Source organism: Boleophthalmus pectinirostris, unplaced genomic scaffold, assembly GCF_026225935.1.
Source record: "Boleophthalmus pectinirostris isolate CB_2022bp ecotype Guang Dong unplaced genomic scaffold, ASM2622593v1 HiC_scaffold_4, whole genome shotgun sequence".
NCBI classification, from domain to species: Eukaryota; Metazoa; Chordata; class Actinopteri; order Gobiiformes; family Gobiidae; genus Boleophthalmus; species Boleophthalmus pectinirostris.
This window is the reverse complement of record NW_026571353.1, coordinates 38,516,858-38,539,258: the sequence shown is the minus strand read 5'-3', so window position 1 is coordinate 38,539,258 and position 22,401 is coordinate 38,516,858. Positions and strand designations below refer to the sequence as shown.

Sequence of the window (22,401 nt, the reverse complement as noted above, 5' to 3'; positions counted from 1 at the left end):
ATGAAATCAGGTCTAAACTAAAAGATGCAGCAGGCTTCATTTCCTGTCCTATATTTAATGTAGTGATCCCCTCTCCGTGTCATAACATAAATGAGGAGGACCGGGTCAAAGCTCTGAGTCTGAGTCACTTGACGGAGGAGCAGCTCTAAGAATAGAAACAGCAGCAGGAGCAGGTCTCTGAGGTCTCTGAGGTCTCTGAGTCGCTCTGTTATGTCACGCTCTCGTCTCTCTCACTATGGCAGCAAAACTCAACAGATGCTCAAGGACAAACACTCGAAAACTGTACACAAATCAAAGAATGTTCCATAGTGCGGCATTAAACGTAGCTACCAAATGAAACAGAAAACGCGCATCAAAATTCTTGTAGAGGGTTAGGGTTAGCCTTGGAAAAAAACTTTTGATATTCAGCCAAATATATATCTGTTAAATGACACGCAACAACTTCACTTACATAAAAAGAAATGTAGAATACTGATTACTATAACATATTTTGCAAAGAAATGTATATTACTACTCCGGAAAGATGATTTACCTCCTACATTTAGGCTATTTGCGAGTCAATTGTCAGAATTTCTGCCTCTGGAAAAACTAACTCTCGAAAAAAAATAATTATGGACACATTTTTCAAGAACTTTGGTATCCCGTATTGGCAAGCCTGGAAACCTTTTAAGAAGGACAGTACCACACTTAGTAAATTATCATTGGTATTCCTTCAGTATGTGTATATTTAAATATTAAATATCATTGAATGTTATTAATTTGAATGAATAATGTACACGTACAGACCACCTGCTCATATAAGATGTTTGCTGCTTTGGAGATGTTTGGAATGTCAAAATTGTCAGTATTAAAGGGCAAATTTATGAGAGACAAAAGTTGAGTTATGCATATAGTGTATGTTTATATATACATACATATAAACATGTATTCTTATGAAAAGGTATTAGGACCAACTGATTCATTGTTGACATTCCATCTAACTGTTTAGAAGAACATTATATTATTAAGAGTGTAATTATTATGTATGTATATGTGTATGTGTATAGATGTGTGTGTGTGCTTACGTATGTGTGTATGTATGTATGTACATATAGGTGTATATATGTATGTATGTATATGTGTATGTGTGTGTATGTGTATAATATTATATGTATATGTGTATAGGAATGTATCTATGTATGTAGATGCTTACATATGTGTATGTGTATGTGTATATATGTGTGTCTATGTATAAAAAGAAAAAAAAGAAAATTTCTTGTAGAGGAGCAAATGCAAAACAAAAGTGAAAAAATCCATAGCACGCTCAGACGGCCGATGTCCAAAAGATTTTTTTATGTTTAGACAACATTTCGGCAAAAAAGCCTTCGTCGGATATTATTCTTGCTTTCATTCGCAGTATTAAACATTATTAAACTTTTCTGCCTCCAAGAAGTCAAGCAGGTGAGTTTGCCGGTAGAGTTATAGTGTTGTCACGATACTAAAATTGAGTATCAAAGGGAAAACAGAACAGTTTAATGCCATAGTCCAATGAGGTTCATCTGGGCGTCTGATTTATGTTGTGAGGTTCTTTTATGCCTGTGGTGACCTGTGTGAACTTGTTTAAATCATCTGACCCGACACGTCACAGCAACACGACGAGACTCTGAGGAAGGTTTAATGCCGCCCTGTGAAACTTTCCAGACAAAGCAATAACATTACCATGGAGAAAATAATTTGATCTACACTAGGTCTAAACCAGGTCTAAACCAGGACTAAACCAAGTCCAAAACAGGAGTAAACCAGGACTAAACCAAGTCCAAAACAGGATTAAACCAAGTCTAAACCAAGACTAAATCAGGTCTAAACTAGGACTAAACCAGGTCTAAACCAGGTGTAAACCAGGATTAAACAAGGACAAAATCAGGTCTAAACTAAACCAGGATTAAACCAGGTCTAAACCAGGACTAAACCAAGTCTAAAACAGGATTAAACCAAGTCTAAACCAAGACTAAATCAGGTCTAAACTAGGACTAAACCAGGTCTAAACCAGGTGTAAACCAGGATTAAACAAGGACAAAATCAGGTCTAAACTAAACCAGGATTAAACCAGGTCTAAACCAGGACTAAACCAAGTCTAAAACAAGATTAAACCAAGTCTAAAACAGGACTAAATCAGGTCTAAACTAGGACTAAACCAGGTCTAAACCAGGTGTAAACCAGGATTAAACCAGGACTAAATCAGGTCTAAACTAAACCAGGACTAAACCAGGATTAAACCAAGTCTAAAACAGGACTAAACCAAGTCTAAAACAGGTTTAAACCAAGATTAAATCAGGTCTAAACCAGGATTAACGCAGGACTAAATCGGGTCTAAACCAGGTCTAAACCAGGTGTAAACCAGGATTAAACCAGGACTAAATCAGGTCTAAACCAGGACTAAACCAGGTCTAAACCAGGATTAAACCAGGACTAAACCAGTTCTAAACTAGGACTAAACTAAACCAGGGCTAAACCAGGACTAAATAAATCAGGACCAAACCAGGAGTAAACTAGGACCAAATCAGGTCTAAACCAGATCTAAATCAGGACTAAACTAAGTCTAAATAAATCAGGACTAAACCAAGAGTAAACCAAGTCTGAATAAAACAGGATTAAACCAGGACTAAATCAGGTCTAGAACCTAATAACAAAGGTTTAATGCTGTACTGTGAAACTTTCCAGACAAAGCAATAATATCTCCATGGCAAAAATCATTTGACCGATCCTCCACTAGAAAAATTACACAATGCAGCTTTAAAATAACATGATGAATTTGAACATTTTACAGAATTTTATCGCCGTATTTCGACTAACAATCATGTTCCCTTTACAAGGTTAAACACAGAAAACATTTATTCGTTCAAGAAGGCAGAAATCTTGTTAACGCGATTTTAATTTGGTATAAAATTAAAAAATGAATCATAAAAATGTAATATAGTCTAATAAAACCCCACAGCTATAGATCCCTTTAGTGTAATTAAGAGTTTTAACTGCAGAACATTAGAGTCATTCTTTTGCTTGTGCTGCCCCCTACTGGACAACCCTGGAAGTACAACAGTATGACATGAAGAGGGAAAGTGAAGAAATAAAAATAAGGAACCAAGCAAAGCACTATTACTATTACTATGGAGTATGAAAGCTTTCAGAAATATTCGTGTGCATAGGATAGAGATCGGCAGAGTTGGGAGTAACGTGTAAAAGTAACGACTTACTGTAATGTGTTGCTTTTTGCTGTAACGCAGTAATTTAAGGCATTACAGGGAAAAAACTAATATTTTACTCGGTACAAATGTGAGTAAAGTGCGTCACAAAGCTTTTTTAACCTGGCTCGAAGTGGTGGGTTTTTCTTCATACAAATTCGCTAAAATCACGGCGATATCAGCGGCGGTGAAACGCCGGGGACGCGCCCGTGTAGACCGTCAAGTGACCACGAGCGAAAGGACCGACACAGAACTGGCGACATAGTCCTGGTTTAGACCTGGTTCAGTTCTACTTTTGTCCTGGTTTAGTCTTGTGCAGTCCGGGTTTAGCTCTGGTTCAGTTTTGGTTTAGTCCTGGTTTAAACCTGGTTTAGTCCTGGTTCTGTCCTGGTTTAGACCTGGTTTAGTACTAGTTCAGTCCTGGCTTAGACCTAGTTTAGTCCTGGTTTAGTCTTTGTTTAGTCCTGGTTTAGACCTAGTTTAGACCTGGTTTAGTTCTGGTTCAGACCTGGTTTAGTACTAGTTTAGTCCTGGCTTAGACCTAGTTTAGTCCTGGTTTAGTCCTCGGTTCAGTCCTGGTTTAGACCTAGTTTAGACCTGGTTTAGTTCTGGTTTAGACCTGGTTTAGACCTTTTTTAGTCCTGGTTTAGTCCTGGTTTAGACCTGGTTCAATCCTGGTTTAGTTCTGGTTTAGACCTGGTTTAGTCCTTTTTTAGTCCTGGTTTAGTCCTGGTTTAGACCTGGTTTAGACCTGGTTCAATCCTGGTTCAGTTCTGGTTTAGACCTGGTTTAGTCCTGGTTCAGTTCTGGTTCAATTCTGGTTCAGTTCTGGTTTAGTCCTGGTTTAGACCTGGTTTAGACCTGGTTTAGTCCTGGTTTAGTTCTGGTTTAGACCTGGTTTAGTCCTGGTTTAGACCTGGTTTAGTTCTGGTTTAGACTTGGTTTAGTCCTGGTTCAGTTCTGGTTTAGTCCTGGTTTAGTTCTGGTTTAGTCCATATACGGCGCAAAAGTTCAGCATCTTCACAGTTATTTTGTTGACAGTAAATTAAAAGTGCTGTAATAGTCGTGTCATGTTTTACATTTTAAACACAGTAATATTGTAATGTAACGAATGACTCTGAAATGACAGAAACACGTCATAAATAAATAAATAACACATGACAGTTTTAAAGTCACTTGCCCAACAGTGGAAATCCCTGCATATTTGTCTGTAGTTGAGCATAAAATAAGAAAACGAATGGATGGATGGATGTTTTTGTTTGTTTTTAAAGCTTTTAAAGACCTTGCTGGTCCTTGTATGACTGAACTCCTGTCTGTTAGGCTACGTTCACACTGCAGCCTGAAGTGACACAAATCTGATTTTTTTGGCCTCTATGCTCTTGTATCAGATCCGATTTTTCAAATGTGACCCAGGACACTTATGCGTGGATATGTGGTCCTGAAACCGATACATATCTGATCTTTTGACATGTGACTTTAGTCTGAACAGCCAAAGTGTCACGTGGAAACAGAGGGAGGACCCAAAACGCAGGACTGCTTCAAAATATTTAATGACAAATCAAAAAAATCCAAAACTCAAGAGTAAATTGCCATGACAAGAGACACGGAGAAACTCGGACAGAGACAATGGACCAACAAAGGGCAGAGGAGAACACAGGGTATAAGAGCACACAGACACAGGTGAAACACATTAGGGCGGGGCAAACAATCAAGACAGGAAGTAAAACTCAAAACTACAAGCAGACAGGACAAATGTCAAAATAAAACACTAAAGGCACACTACAGGAAAAAGATATCAAAATAAGCAAAAACAACAACTACAAAACATGACACAAAGTGCATTCATCCACCTACACGTTATCAACAAGCCACAAACGTCACTATTCTGCTGCTGAAGTAGGTGAAAATTGTTAATGAACTCCGTGTGACTGAAGTGAAGCACATCACCACTCACCACTCTTGGCTCCATCTCCACATCCACACGTTCCTTTCAACGGACTGAACCACAAAACACCACGACCAAAAACCTCGTCCTTCTCCTTCTCAATCTCCTCCTTAAAACAAGTCAGTTGTTCATGTTCTGGCTCCGGTACGAGAGGAACTTTAAAATCTCCAGGTGCTCGATGCTGCGTCCATGTTTGGACAACTTCTGTAAACACAGAGACGCTCGCTGCGGTTGACGTCGTCGTGTCTCCAGTGTCACATGTGGGACACTTTTGGACCGTTTAATGTTCACACTGGAGTCACATACAAGTCACATTTAACTGGAAATGTGAACGACCTCGAAAAAACATCGGATTTCACAAAAAAATCCGAATTGAGCGTTAAGCCCTGCAGTCTGAACGTAGACTAAGAGGTTTCCTGAAAGTTACAGGTCAGATCTGTGGCGAGGCGACCCCGTTCACAGTAAGAATGTCTGTTTTTCTAGGTATTTTTGAGCTATAACACCACCTGTAATTAAAGGCAGAGGAGTTTAATGTCATAGTGGAACATTCAAGGTAGAGCAACACATCTCCATAGAAACAAGCAGGTGACAGACCCCCAACCAAAAAGTTACGCAGTACACCTTTAAATCCAGGCTCAAAACTTGTAAATGTTGCATTTTTTATGTACGAAACGCAGTAAATCTACTCTTTTTTTCATTCAGGAAGTTTCATTCCCTGAAGCTGGCCCTACACCAGGTCACATTTCTGTCCACCGTGTCCAAATTCAATAAGTTACGATGTTTTTTTTGTCACATTAAAGTATCATCTCCATAACAACGCCATCTGCTTCTTTCTTGCATTTTTTTTTTTTTTTCTCGATTTGACTTCTTGGATTAGTCATTGGACATTCGCTTCATTCCGATCACGGATGGAGATTTGAGGGAGGAAGTGTAGAAAACAGGTGTGCGCACATCTGGAGGAGCAGCCCTGTCCAACGCGCCCGCCCTCGCCGACCTCCAGGGCCGCCGCTCGTCTCTCTCTCCTCACTTCCTCTCCTCCATCCTTCTCTTTTCAACTGTCAATCAAATGAAGCTTATTAACTAACGTCCCAAAGATTTAAAAGTCCCGGAACACTATACACAGTGTTGGGAAGGTGACTTTTAAAATGTAATTCCCCTACAGATTACAGATGACACACCCCAAAATGTAGTTTGTAACGTAATCCATTAATTTACTTAAAGTGAGTAATGTAATCTGAATACTTTGGATTACTTGATTTGCTGTAGAGAAACAAAAACGAGGAAATCTTCACATAAGAAGTTTTGTCTGATAAAAGAAAATAAAAAAAAGTCCAGACTTTACTGAACCAAATTAAAAATATTATTCGTCCACACAACATCATTCAGTCCTGTTAAATCCTGTTTTAGACCTTGTTTAGTCCTGGTTTTAGACCTGGTTTAGTCCTGGTTTTAGTTCTGGTTTAGACCTGGTTTAGTTCTGGTTTTAGTCCTGGTTTAGACCTGGTTTAGTTCTGGTTTAGACCTGGTTTAGTCCTGGTTTTAGACCTGGTTTAGATCTTGTTTAGTCCTGGTTTAGTTTCTGGCAATGAATTACCGAAAAAAAAAAAAAAAAAAGGGATATAGACCAAAATGTGAAAACAGGAAAATCCCTCTGTGTAATCCATTTATTTCAACAAAGTAACTGTAATCCAATTACCCCTCACTGAAACAGTAACTGTAACTGAATACAGTTACTCATAATTTGTACTCTGATTACGTAACTCCAGTACATGTAATCTGTTACTCCACAACACTGACTACAGGGTCATTTTGGTCTCTCTCTTCTGCTCCTCTCAACACATACTACCCTGACATGAAAGGGATACTGTTTTATGGACATGTGTAAAATTCCGCAGTTGTCCAGGTAAAATCCATGGCAAAAGAGAAATTAAATTTGTCAACTGGACAAACTTTTATTTAGGTCAAATTACATTTTACAAAAACATTTGTACAGTTGACAAATTTAATTTCTCCTTTGCCATTTGTGTGTATTTGTTTTGGGGTAGTCAGTCCACAACTTTTGCTCTCTGTCCCTGGTAAAAAAAGTTCCGTGACCTTTAACTGGAGTTGTTTCCCGTCAGTCGTCTCTGTTTACGGTTACTATGCAAAACTATCAAGAGATAAGGGTCAATAAAACACAATGTTACACAGTAGAGATAAAGGGTTTTTCTGGCAGATATTGCGATTCTGGTTTCATCCACAATTTTATTTTTTCAAATCAAGTTTCAGTGCACATGAACATTTGCAAACATCACAGAAACTTACATCACTCCAGAGTTCTGCACTGACAATTTGAAGCTGGACCGTAAAGCCTAATGTACGCAGACAATAAGAGCCTGGTTCCACTGCACGCGTATTTCACGAGCGTAAAAACTGCAGCGATTGGACCCGTAAGTTTTAGAATGCATGAAAAGTGAATGAGGGCGGCTCCACTGCACGCGATAGGCACACGTATGTCCTGTGCACGTAGATCTCATAGAGAAACACAGAGCCCGTGTCAAGACGTTACTCGTGTAAATTCTGACGCATGCAGTGGAGCCAGGCCCTAAGAGCTGTGACTGGTCCTTTCTACACTGCTCGACACACATTTCCTGTACTCCACTTTTCTTTCTTTCAATATACATTCAGTAATAATGTGTTTAATGCAGCTTTGCGCATATTTGTTTACATTTTACAGAAACAAAACTTTAAGACACATGGCTCATTTGCATAAACTATAAGCGCTGAAAAAAACAGCTCGCACCTTGTGCGCTGATGCGGTTCAGCTTCTGTCGGACTAAGGCTACGTTCAGACTGCAGAACTTAATGCTCAATTCCGATTTTTTTGTGAAATCCGATGTTTTTACGAGGTTGTTCACATTTCCAATTAAATGCGACTTGTCTGTGACTCCAGTGTGAACGGTAAACGGCCCGAAAGTGTCCCGCATGTGCACTGGAGACACGACGACGTCAACCCCATGCGTCAACCGCAGCGAGCGTGCTCTGTGTTTACGGAAGTTGTCCAAACATGGACGCGAGCATCGAGCACCTGGCGATTTTACATTTCCGGTTTCCGCCTGCTTCAGCGCAGAATAGTGACGTTTGTCACTTGTTGATGACGTGTAGGTCGGATGAATGCGCTTTGGCCGTTCAGACTGAAGTCGCATGTCAAAAGATCGGATATGTATCGGATTCAGGACCACATATCCAAGTGTCCTGGGTCGCATTTGAAAAATTCGGATCTGTGCCGTTCAGACTGTCATTAAAAGATCGGATACAGGTCACATAGAAGCCAAAAAATCGGATTTGGGTCACTTCAGGCTGCAGTCTGAATGCAGCCTAAAGGACACGACTCAGTGGAATCTGAGTGTTTCTTTCTGTGACAGAGGATGTGCTGATGTAGCCTGATTCATCAGCCGGTTTCACTTCGTAGAAACTGTCTGACCTCGGCACATTAGGATTCATTCGCTCGACAGTAGGTGGGTACTTTTTTTAATTTAACCAATTGCTGCTATTTGGTCGTGACGTATGTTGATAAAATTCACCAAACATTCTACCAACATCAACCAACATCACCAACATCCATCTCGACGCTTTGTTTACCTTTGTGCTGTTCCACAAAAGGGACCCAGACAGACGCCACGAGTTTGACGTCATGGCCTCAGAGCTCACAGCTGATTGGCCGGTGCGCGGTCTACAACTTCTGGGGTTTTTGCAAACTGTAGTGTATTCCGATTCCTGACCTAGTCACTGGAGAGAAATGAAATTGAGCGGAGGCACTAGGTGGCATCAGTCTGGTTAGTGCTGATGATAGTTCTGTGTTTCTATCGCGTTAAACTTTACACGAACGCCAGGTTTAAATCCTCGCCTCCTAATGTTGTGGCGGTGTATTACTTGGCGGTGCACAGACCTCGACACAGATCCATAAATCCATAAATTGGGCTTTAGGAGCACTGCAAAAAAAACACGGCTTTGACTCTCCCAAAATCGTGTTGTCTGAGATTGTAATTTTAGATTGTTTATCCCTATTCCACAGTGTGACATTAAACAGCTACTTTACATTTATTCAATTACGGGTGGTTTTATAGCTCAAAAATACCTAAAAAAACAAACATTCTGACTGTGAGCGAGGGTCGCCTCTCCACAGATCTGACCTGTAACTTGGTCTGGTTTGGTCTCCATGAGGATAGAAAGGTTTAACACCACACTGTGAAACACTCCAGACAAAGCAACAACATCTCCACGGAGAAAAACATTTGACGGACCCTCCACCAGAAAAGTTACACAATGCAGCTTTAATCTTCATGACAACTCGACAGAAAACACGATTCTGACCTGTGGGACGTGTCTCCTTCTTCTTCCTCTGTAAAAATCCAGTTGGACTCCACTGAGAATCCAGCGGATCCACCACATCCTTCACTGTTTCATTACAGATGAGACGTTTACACAGGAGCAGTGACCCCGAGTCGGGACTAAAACTGTTCTCGTCTCCGATTGGACAAAACCGTGATCAATGTGTTTACTTTGTCGATAAAGTCTGTAAAAATTAACCACCACTGGGGGAAAAAAGGCTGCGTTACGAAAGAGTCATGATATTATAACTTGAGATTGGAAATTGAACATACAGTAAGGTAAAGGTGTATCTTGTAGCTTTTCCGGTGGAAGATCCGTCAAACGCTTTTCTCTTTTTTTTTTGGAATGTTTCATAGTTGCCACGTTTAAGTAAGAGGTTTAATTCTGAATAAAAATAATTTACTTCTGAATAAAAATTAATTCTGCTTTAAAAAGACCATGTAAACACTTAATTTCTATTGTAAATGATAATTCAGAATTAAACTTAATTCTAAAGTAAGTGGGTGGTTTATTCCAATTTTAAAGCCGAATTAATTTATTCCTGGATCATGCAAATGTTTATTCTTCTTAAAAATAATCCCGGTGGTTCAGTTCATGCTCGTTGTGTCGCCCTTTGATCCGGCTCCACCAGTCCTGCTTGGGACTTTCCTCCACGTCTCTTTGGATTTGTGAGCGGGATGTGGGAGTGGGCTGAGGTAGAGCAGCCTCACACTCACTTTGTCTTCTTCCTCCTTCTCCGACACTCTTCCCTTCTCCTCCTCAGCCGACAGACGTAAAGCGTGATGAGAGAATTCTCCAACTGCTGCGCAATTATCATCGGAACAACTGCGGAAAAAGTTTGGATCGCGTTTGTGTCCGTGGTGTAACGACAAACCGAGATGACAGAAAAGCCGGGAGCAGCTGAAGTGTTTGTGTTTTCTTCCGGACGACGTAAATCCGTTGGTGTCTCTGTCCAATCAGAACCTTCCCCACCCCCAGACGCTGAACGGAATCAAAATAAATAATACATTTTATGTGTTTTCCATGTAAACCTCAATTCAGAATTATTATTTCCATGTAACTCGAAGGAGAATATATTAATTCCAAACTATTCAATTCAGAATTAAAAAACATCATGTAAACGTGGCCAGTGTGGCGTTAAACCTCAGTGTTGGGAAGGTGACTTTTAAAATGTAATCCCCTACAGATTACAGATTACATACACCAAAATGTAGTTTGTAACGCAATCCATTAAATTACTTAAAGTGAGTAATGTAATCTGAATACTTTGGATTACTTGATTTGCTGTAGAGAAGCAAAGACAAGGAAATCTTCACATAAGATGTTTTGTCTGCTAAAAGACTGGTTTTAGGTGGTTTAGTCCTGGTTTAGTGGTTTAGATCTGGTTTAGTCCTGGTTTAGACGTGATTTAGTCTTGGTTTAGTCCTGGTTTAGACCTGGTTTAGACCTGGTTTTAGGTTAGTCCTGGTTTAGACCTCTGGTTTAGATTTGTTTAGTTTTAGTCCTGGTTTAGACCTGGTTTAGACCTGGTTTAGTCCTGGTTTGGTTTTTGGTCCTGGTTTACCTGGTTTAGACCTGGTTTAGACCTGGTTTAGACCTGGTTTTAGACCTGATTTAGTGTCCGGCAATGATTGGAATTACCAAAAAAAAAAGAAAAAGGGATTTAGCCTGAAATGTGAAAACAGGAAAATACCTCTGTGTAATCCATTTATTTCACCAAGTAACTGTAATCCAATTACCACTCACTGAAACAGTAACTGTAACTGAATACAGTTACTCATCATTTGTACTCTGATCACGTAACTCCAGTACTTGTAATCTGTTACTCTCCAACACTGTTAAACCTTTCTATCTTCACGGAGACCAAACCGGGCCAAGTTACAGGTCAGATCTGTGGAGAGGCGACCCCGCTTTTTTAGGTATTTTTGAGCAATAAAACCACCTATAATTGAATAAATGTAAAGTAGAGCTGTTCAATGTCACACTGTGGAACATTCCATCTCCATAGAAACAAGCAGGTATAAACATATTTTTAAGAGTTATTGAGTAAATTTTCTTGTTTGTTTTAATATCCTCTGCTGTGTTTTTGAGTGACAGAGACTCCATATCTTGTGAGCGCACGTATCCTGTCGCCAACTGTTACCAACTGTCCTGTAATACTGAAAGGCTCTCGTTTCTATGGAGATGTTTTTGCATTGCCTGGAAAATTCCACAGTATGGCATTAACCGTTTCCATCCTGCGTTTATTCAATTACAGCAATCACATGTGTTATTATTGCTAAAAATAAATTAATAAGTAAATTAATTAATTAAAAAGCAAGCATGAAGCGTTAATCGAAGTGGGGTCACCTCTCCACAGATCTGACCTGTAACTTGCTCAGGTGGCAGGTGGCGTCCTCTGACAGTCTCCGTGGAGATAGAAAAGTTTGACGCCGCACTTCTGTTCTGTCATACACATTCATTTGATAGAGGAAGAGATAAATAACAGATGACTAATTAAAAGAAATCCATGTTATAAAAAGGCGCTTTTCTGGCGTTTTTAGTTCATTTTAATATATTTACTTTTATTTTGAAATAAGTGCTTTAAAATAAACCAGCTTTTATGGGCAATATGTTGTTTTGCTTGACCACAAGTTACTGAGCTCTAAATATACTGTACATGCAGTGTTGGGGAGTAACAGATTACATGTACTGGAGTTACGAGTGAGTGGTAATTAGATTACAGTTTGTTGAAATAAATGGATTACACGGCGGTATTTTCCTGTTTTCACTTTTTTTTTTGGTAATTCCACTCATTTCTAGACACTAAACCAGGTCTAAACCAGGTCTAAAACTAAACCAGGACTAAACCAGGACTAAACCAGGACTAAACCAGGACTAAACCAGGTCTAAACCAGGACTAAAACCAGGTCTAAAACCAGGACTAAACCAGGTCTAAACAGGTCTAAACCAGGTCTAAAACCAGGTCTAAACCAGGTCTAAAAAAACCAGGTCTAAACCAGGTCTAAACCAGGACTAAACCAGGACTAAACCAGGAATAAAACCTGAAAGGACTAAACCAGGACTAAACCAGGACTAAACCAGGACTAAAACAGGATTGAAACAGGACTAAACCAGGACTAAAACAGGACTAAAACAGGATTTAACAGGACTAAACCGTGCTGTGAGGACCGTGTCTCCTCTTCTATCAATAATATTTTTAATGTGGTTGAGTAAAGTTTGGGCTTTTTATTTTCTTTTATCAGACAAAACTTCTTATGTGTGGATTTCCTGGTCTTTGTTTCTCTACAGTAAATCAAGTAATCCAAAGTATTCAGATTACATTACTCACTTAAAGTAATTTAATGGATTATGTTACAAACTACATTTTGGGGTATGTAATCTGTAATCTGTAGGGGAATACATTTTAAAAATAAACTTCCCAACACTGTGTACATGCACTGGAATGTGAAATTATTAAGAGATCGCTGATTGTATTTTTGTATTTTCTCTCGCAGTTTCATTCAAGACGAGCATTAAATCTGAAATCTACAACAACTGTCCCACCACTAAATCAGAGTTTAGTTTCGCTGTCAAACTGGAACTGCAAACGTCTCAGTGAGTAAAACGCCTTTATTCAGTCCTGGGTGTTTTTAGAGCTCAAAAATACCCGTAAAAACCTGCATTCTGACTGCGAGTCGGGTCGCTCTCTTCACAGATCTCACCTGTAAACTCGCCTGATGGCATCTGTTGTCTATGGAAATGGAAAAGTTTAGTGCCGTACTTTGGAATATTGGAGGTAAAGCAATGAGATCTCCATGGAGACAAGTAACAAATTTTAAAATTTACACAATGCATCTTTAAAATAGTAAAACCAGATTCATATGAGTATATATATGACATTAGATCCAAAAAAAAAATCTTTATTTGTGTATGTGTGTAAAAGTAGTTATATTTATTATGAAGATCTGTGTATATATGGAAATATATATATAACTCTACTACATTTATTATTATTATCATTATTATTATTTATTTTAAGGATGACAATGATGTTATTATTGTTGTTATTATTGCTATCATTACCTTTTTGTATTTTTTTTTATTATGCATATATGGTTTATTCTATGATTATTAATGTGTATAGAAAATATACACAGAAAATAATATAAATAAGTAAAATAAATAAAAATGTCTAACTGTACAACTCACCCTGACATTTACACATCCAAGAGCATTAAACAGAACCCTATTTTTACTGTCTTAGATTGAGATTAAACCCTGAATGACGAGTGTTTTTATTTATATTTATTTACATTTTTATATTATTTTATTTGTTTATTTCACTTGACAAATAAAATGATCTTTTCTTATCATACTGACTTCCTGTGCGGTTATTTGAGCAGACCGAAGCTGCTCTCTTGTTCACATGTGTCGGGGAGTTATAGGCCAGTAACACTGTGGTGTATTTTTGACCCAGTTTGACCTCGACAAAGTTTGACCCCAAAAGAATCTGGGTCAAAGAAACATGATCTGAGAATCCAACCGCTGCTTTCTCGTCTGCGGCTTCTTCATAACTTTGACTATTTGAGAAGGTGTATTACAAAATATGAATACAATTTAAGGTACACGAGAAGCAATCGGAGCATTAAAGCTCGACCATGGGACATTATCTGATACACAAATGATGGAACAAGCTAATATTAGACTGTAAATCTAACACACAACTCAGCAAATGTGGCTACTTTTCTTACTATAGTAATTTTTGTATTGAATAATTCAGTAAAAATGATTGTTTTGTCTGTTGGAGCTGTTATTGCTTTGTCCAGAATGTTCCCTAGTATAACATTAAACACATCCATCTAACATTTATTCATTACAAATGTTTTGATCACTCAAAAATACTATACCGTATTTTTCAGGCTATAAGGCGCACTGAAAATCCTTTAATTTTCTCCCTTATAATCCAGTGCACTGTATGTATTAATTCTGGTTGTGTTTACTGACTTCGAACTGATTTTCTGTGGTACACGGCGCTCAAAAATCTGTCAAAATGTTTTAGTATGATGTTGTTAAACTATGAAGCTGCACCGCTTGATGGATTGTCGGAGCGTTACGGTGACCGTAGTCAGGAGCCTCACGGGGAAAGTCCGACGGAAGCTGAACCCCATCAGCGCATAAAGAGCAAGCTGTTTGTTTGTTTTTTTCAGTGCTTATAGTTTATGCAAATAAACTATAAATGTCGTTGTAAGTTTCTTTTCTGTAAAATGTAAACAAATATGCTCAAAGCTGCATTAAACACATTATTACTCAATGTGTATTTGAGTCGTTCTTGTAATAAATAAAAAACAAACTTAAATAATCCACCCACATTCACATTCATAATACACATTAGGGTTGGGCGATATCTCGATATTTTAAATATATAGAGATATTTTTTTAACTTGATATGGATTTTGACATATCTTATATATCGATACAATGCTTATATTCAATTCTGATGTGACTGCTTTGCTTGTTTGCCTTCTCTATGCTCACCCCCGTCTTTTTAATTTTGCTGCTTGTGTCTCATTCTCTACCGCCGTGAACGCCGAAAGTTGGTGTCAGTGAAAAGCTTCTAGCGCCACAAAACTTTCCCACCTTTTACAGACAAGATCATCAACAGCACAACCTCTGTCACAGAGAGAACACTCATATTCCACTGAGTCGTGTCCTTTAGTCCGAAAGAAGTTGAACCTCATCAGCAGCACATGGAGTGAGCTGTTTATGCAAATGAGCCATGCACTTTTAAGTTTAGTTTCTGTAAAAGATAAACACATGTGCACAAAACTGCATTAAAATTAATGCTCCTTATAATCCAGTGCGCTGTATGTATTGATTCTGGTTGTGTTTACTGACCTCAAACCGATTTTATGTGGTACACGGTGCTTAAAAATCTGTCAAAATGTTTTAGTACAACTTTGGTAAACTACGAAGGCACCGCTTGTCTGATTGTCGGTGCATTAAAAATAATTGTGGTCGTTCAGTGCATGCTTGTTGGGTTGTCCTGGCTTTGGACTTTCATCCACTGCTCTTTGGATTTGTGAGCAGGATGCAGGAGTGGGTTGAAAACGGTAATCGAGCAGCATAATTCTAATCATTCTAACTGGAACTGATGCTGAGTCTGATGACAGCGACACAGAAGAGTTTGCGGCGCTCTGTTTACCTCTGTTTAACTTGTTCTGTTCTGTTGTTTATGTTATAGTTTATCTGAAGAACTGTGAAATATGTGACATTAACAGTCTGTTGTTCTCTTCTATTCTTATTACTACAACTTCACTTTCAACAGGAAATGTCGGTTCCTCGTCTCTAATTTTATAGAACACATTTCCCCCCCAAAAGTGCGACTTATATATGTTTTTTTCTTCTTCATTACTCATTTTTTGGCTGGTGCAATTTATACTCCAGAGTGATTTATAGTCTGAAAAATACGGTACTCGTTATTCAAATGGTCCATATCTTCAAAACCACATTCACTCTTTTATGTATTTGTCTGATTTTGTGCCCACTTATTGTCTTGTAATTTCCTCGTCCTGAGTTTGGTTTGTTGTTGTTTGGGCGTGACCTGCAGGAGTCTGTGTTCATAATGAGCAGAGGATCTCCTGAGACGTAAAACAAGACAGAGCACGTTCACAGGGAAAGTCAGTCCGGAGGGAAACACAACAACTCCACTGACAATCTGCCTGGAATGTTCCACAGTGTGACTTTAAACAGCTCTACTTTACATTATTCAATTACAGGTGTTTTTTCAGCTCAAAGGTACCAAGAAAAACAGGCATTCTGATTATGAGTGGGGATGCCTCTCCACAGATCTGACCTATAATTTAGTCTGGTTTGGTCTCCGTGAAGATAGAAGGGTTTAATACCACACTTAAGGCTGTGCGACTAATTGAACTTTGATTGCGATTTCGATTTGTGTGTCAAATGATCTCCAAACTCATATAATTGAGTTTGAAATGATTTACGTGCTGGTGAAAGTGAGGACCAGGGCACGACGACCGCAATTTTGCAAGGATTCATGTGGCGCCCTACATGCTGTGTGTAATGTGAGTAATGGGAGCTACGGTTCTGATTATCTCCATAAACTCACAGAGGAGCAGATCGCAGCAGGACTCACATCTTAAGCCAAGCTCCAGCTCCATCAGGTCTGACCACGCCTACAGGAAGTAACAACAACTTATATACGAAACGTCATCACCAACACCGGGGACAGTTCTGAAGATACTGTAGCCGAAACATGTCAACAAGGTAAATACACTTCACTGTATTGACTTTAAAAAGAACCCAAGAAGTTAAAGGACTCACATCTGTCTCACTATTTAATAGATATTTCTGCTGCTGGACTTATTTTCTCCACTAAAGCATTTGCTCTGCTGCCACATGTAAACAAACAGCAGCGTGTGATGATGTCGGGCTGTGATGTTGTTCGGTTGTGCAGGTGTGAGTGCAGAATGTAGAACTCTACGCAGTTGTACTTGAACATGGCACGGTTCTAAAGTCCTAGTGCCTAGTGCAAACTAAGGCCCGGGGGCCATATCTGGCCCTTTAATCTTTTTAATCCGGCTCGCTGAACTTGAATAATAATAATAATTTTCAGTGTTTTAAATGTCATTTCAATAAATAGTAAATATTGTGGGACTTGAAAGAGAGATTACAGATTTAATTATGGGATATTTCAATAACATGGGATATTTTTTTCTTTCTCTTTTGAGGTGGAGCCCCTTTACCCAAAAACCACCATATATATATATATATATATATATATATATATATATATATATATATATATATATATATATATATTTATATTTATATTTATTTTTTTTTTTTTTAAATACAGAGATTGTAAAACAGCTGGATATATAGTTTAGTTTGGGTACCTTTATGTTTTTCTGCCTTATTTCATGTTCAAAGTATGTTTTATTCATTTTATGTTTTATACATCACAAAACTGCTGTAAGGTTCATATTTGTAGCCTATATTTATTTTCAATTTGAAAGTTTTGAGTGAATTATCAATAACAATGTGTTTTTTTGAGAGAGAATTGCTGAAGAAATGCATCATGTAACTAAAAAAATAATCATTTGAATAATCGTGATTTCAATATTGACCAAAATAATCGTGATAAATAACAATACTAACCACACTGTGAAACATTCCAGACAAAGCAACATCTCCTTGTAAAAATGCATTTGACAGACCCTCCACCAGAAAAGTTACAGAAGGCACCTTTATAACATTGTAAAAATCAAGTACAGAGGCTTTATTTTCTAAAACAGTGTCCAAATAACAAAGTGAGCCCTTCTCCTGCTCTGATCTCGGTCTAGTCCTTGATGAGCTCCATGTACAGAGACAGTAAATCCCTGTTTAAAGGCTTGATGTCGGACGAGGACTCAGCAGCTCTAATTATAACCAGGAGGAAAGATTCTGTTCTGTCCCCGACTTTAAATCTAATGTTTGTTTATTTTAGATTCTGTGTCGGCGAAAGGCGAAACTGAGGACCAAGGCGTGATGACCGTAGTTTAGCGAAGATTCACGAGGTTCGGAGGGACATAGTTAAGGCGGGGGGCAGGTGTTGTCAAGGCGACCGCTCTAACTATAAAGTACTGTGGGAAACACTGTGTATTATGTATTAAATATACAAAAAACACAATGTTCCAAGACAGGGCACAGATATTAGGAAGTGTTCAACAGCGTCTGACCAGAACTGAAGAAGCAGATTGGATGAGCTGAGAAACGTATTCCACCAAAATAAATTTTTGTCCAGTTAACAAATTGAATTTCTCCTTTGCCATGGATTCTACTAGCCTGATTCATCAGCCAGTTTCACTTTGTGGAAACCGTCTGACCTCGCAGCATTAGGATTCGTTCGCTCGACGGTAGGTGGGTACTTTTTTTATTTAACCAGTCGCCGCTGTTTGGTCGTGACGTATGTAATGCACCAAATCCTGTAGGAAGAAGGACAATAACGTCTTTCCCCTTGATAAAATTCACCAAACATTCTCTTTGTTCCGGCTTTAAATCCTCAATCTCGGGACTCTTTGCCAACACAGAATGTCTGTCTTCATCTACATCCATCTCATCACTTTGTTTACTGTTGTGTTGTTCCACAAAAGGGACCCAGGCAGACCCTTCAGTTTGACTACAACTTCCGGGGTTCTTTCAACCCGTCTAGTGTATTCCGATTCTTGACCTAGTCGCTGGAGAGAAATGAAATTGGGCGGAGGAACTAGGTGGCACCTGCCTGGCTAGATTCTACCTGGACGACTGAATCATTTTACACACACAAGACAGGGTACTAAAATCGCTAAATAAATAGATTACAACTTAATACCTTTTTAAATTATTCACTTTTGATCTTGGGACTAAAAACCTCTGACCTGAGGAAAGCACTGCCGGTCTTTTATAATCCTCTGGGACGTCCTCTGTAAGTGTCTTGTACGGAAGCCGAGAGAGGTCACAACAAACGCAAACACCGCAACAAATACAAATGCGACAACACAACAAAAAGCCACAACAAACCAAAAAAAGCCACAACGGAAGTGACCGCGGGACTCTATTTTCCGACGGACCGATCAAGCGGCAAGTGAAGAAGAAGAACTCCAACGTGAAAAGTAAAGGAACGGAGATGTTGGAAACGTAAGTAAAAGTAATTTATTGTTTTATCATTATTTTGTAGTTCTTCTTCTTCACTTGCCGCTTGATCGGTCCCTCAGAAAATAGAGTCCCGCGGTCACTTCTGTTCTGGCTTTTTAATGTGTTGCGGCATTTGCGTTTGTGTTGTGGCGTTTGTATTTGTTGCGGCCTTTGCATTAAAATAGAGTCCGGCAGTCATTTCCATTGTGGCTTTTTTTGGTGTGTTCTGGCTTTTTTTTTTGTGTTGTTGCATTTGTATTTGTTGCGGCGTTTGCGTTTGTTGTGATCCCTCTCGGCTTCTGTAGTCTTGAGTTCAGAGAGTCCAGGCTGTTCTGAGGATGGACAATCACCTCACCTACATTTTACCAACTGATTCAGGGAGGTCTTGTTTTAATAGAAATGCTCCAAACCATGAGACGAGTGAAAAAGCTCAAACTGATTCAATAAACGTTTATAAAACAGCATCGTCACGCGTCTGTCTCATAGAACTATAATAAAATCTGAAGCTGAACCCAAGATGGCATCGTATTGTTTTCAGTGGCCTGTGCTCATGGGCCCAAAAATTATTTTCTCTTCCACATTTACTTCCTCGGCGTGGAGTGTTTGGACCAATTACAGTGAGACTAGGCTAAGTCTTACAAAGATCACTTTTAGGCGCTTTGAGGATTTAAACATTTTTTTAAATCTTATGTTGTGAAAACAGAAAAGAATCCTACAAAATCCGACCTTCGTGTCAATGCCCTGTCAGAACACGGGTAGTTTGAATTCCCAGAAAGTAGCAGCCACTAGTCACTTTCAAGCCAGGACAGAGGGAAACGCCTTATCCAGTTTTCAGTATTGATCCTAGGTTCTATCTAGACGGTAGAAGGACAATTTCCTCAGACAATGACGGCGCAGGTGCCTCTTTTACATACAGCAGCACAATTGCCGGTAAAACTCAATTTACTGCAGAATCAATGGGTGTTCCAAGGTACTTCTAAGAATCTACGCACTCAACTGACTGCCCCTTTATAAATGTGACGCCCTTCTTTCACAAGTCAGTCATCATATCCTTCGTTCTGGATTTAGACATAGACAAACTTTATTGATTCACAAAGGAAATGACCACTTTAATTTCTCAAGCATGACTCCAGTGTTAGTTCTTTAGTCACGGCTTCTCTACATAAACATCCTAACACAACATCTGAGCCGAGGTTACCTGACCAACCACTTTTACTTTCAGTTCCAAAGCGATAGCACTCGTGTTTAATTCCGTTATTATGCAATTCTGTTTCCATTGACAACATACTGTACTTTAATCGACTCTTGAGAGCTTTAAGCCGTGTTATAATGTTGCTAAATTGTGAAAAACAGGCCCAAAGTTGTGTTTTGTTTCATTTGCGCATGTTTAACGCACAAACTTTATAACAGCCCAGAAAATAGTGTAATATTGGTCTCTTAAGCTGAGCACTTTTCATTTCATTTTTGGGGGAGTTTCCAGCACAGTGGTCCATGGGCGTATACTAGTCTGGGTGCTCTTATACTTGTTCTGACAAAGCTCAAGATCATTCTAAAGACATTCAAGAGAGGCTCATTTCTGTTCTGTCAATGGGACTTTTTTAGCATCCATACCTGCGAGAAATGAGTGTCTAGTTTCGACATTGGTTTTAGAATCGATGAGTGATTTTCGTACAACCCTAATAAGAAGTGGTCTGTCTCACCGTACACTTATTACTGACACTGCATGTTGTATTATTATGTTGTATTATTATGTGGTGCGTTAGTTTTGCTCACCAGGTCGTTCAGGATGGTCACGTGGAAATCAAACATACACATCTGGACGGGCTGGGCCAGCGCTCGGTGGAGACTGAACAGAGATTTCACCTCCATCCTCCAAAAAAGAGCTCAAAACTGCTTAAAGTGTCCACGCGATATCCAAAACACAAAACTCTGCAAGTCCTCCCATGGTGTCCTACGACTGTAGCTCCAACAATGTTACGCCTGGGAAATGTTCATCTTTCAAAAATTTTAATTGAAATAAAAAAATAAAAAATAATAATATTAATAATAAAAATTGAATAAAAAATATATTAAAAATTAAAATGTAAAAATAATTTAAATTAATAAACTAAATGAAAATTAAAGCTAAAATGTTTATTAAAATTTAAATAAAAAATAATAAACAAAATTAAAATAAAAAGATAATAAACAAAAAAATTAAACTAAATAAAATGGAAGTTTAAATAACAAACAATAAAAAAACAAAAAAATTATAAAATAAAAAATAAGCTAAATTAAAATAAAAGTTATAAACAAAATTCTAATTTTAAAACTAAATTTAAAAAAATTAAATTAAAAAAAATATATATATATATATATAAAAAATACTAAATGTTAATAAAAAAAAAAAAAAACTTAAAACTTAAAATTAAAATAAAAAAATACTAATGCCTAAAAAAAAAAAAAAAAAAAAATCTTGTGTCTTTTATATGGTCTACACTATCTACAATTTTTATGATCCCAAGTAGGTTAATATTTTACTAATAAGAAAGCATTCAGGTCAGATTAAGCAGTTTTTCACATTTTCTTAAGCATAAACCTTTGAAATCTGAAAATACAGAAGCCTACAACGTTACTGCAATTTGTACTAGCAACAGTTGTACACAAACCTACACCACTACTATAAATGCTTAAAAAATTGGGAAGAAAAAGTGAAACAAAAATACCTGTCACGTAACGGTAAAAAATACTGATGGTGAACCTGCTACGGTAATTACTGTAATAATCCAACTGTTCCCCAGGTCCCAAATCCACAGGTGACAGAAAATACGCAAGTCATAAAATCCAAAAATGTGAAAATCCTGTCTTCTGCGCTCTGTAGTTATAAGAGAGTAGTAGTAGTAGTAGTAGCAGTAATGATGTTAGTATGTGTAGTCGTAGTACACGCTGTTGTAGTTCTGTCCCGTATTGTTCCTGGTCTATTATCGTCTGCAGCTGCCCTTCCTCATTTCACAACTCGCTCAGCTGTTTCTCTCTCTCTCTGCTCTCGTCTCTCTCCTCTCTCTCTGTTGTGACGCAAGACCAGACATGAGCCAATGCACCGCAAACCGACCCAACGCTGTTGATAATGAGGGCAGCTGAGGTACTAGAAATATAAGAAGTACACGAAGAGTAGTGGAGTACAAAGTAGGGATCTTGACATGATATTTTTACGATATTTGGCTAACAATATTG

General features: G+C 38.4%; 1 protein-coding gene across 4 annotated transcripts in view; it reads right to left on the bottom strand.

Annotated features, from left to right (window-relative positions):
- Nucleotides 1–22,180, bottom strand: part of LOC110162079 (ral guanine nucleotide dissociation stimulator) — an 88,511-nt gene extending 66,331 nt beyond the window's left edge. Inside the window, exons 1-2 of one of the 4 annotated variants that reach the window (XM_055162080.1) lie at nucleotides 21,894–22,180; nucleotides 20,962–21,183 (exon numbers count right to left, since the gene is read on the bottom strand). In XM_055162080.1, the coding sequence (XP_055018055.1) occupies nucleotides 20,962–21,057 (96 nt within the window). In that variant the 5' untranslated portion in view covers nucleotides 21,058–21,183; nucleotides 21,894–22,180. Of the gene's footprint in view, nucleotides 1–9,516; nucleotides 9,627–20,961; nucleotides 21,303–21,893 lie in introns of those variants that run through there. The other 3 variants (XM_055162082.1, XM_055162081.1, XM_055162083.1) reach the window with 3 other exon arrangements.
- Between the last annotated feature and the right edge of the window lie 221 nt (nucleotides 22,181–22,401).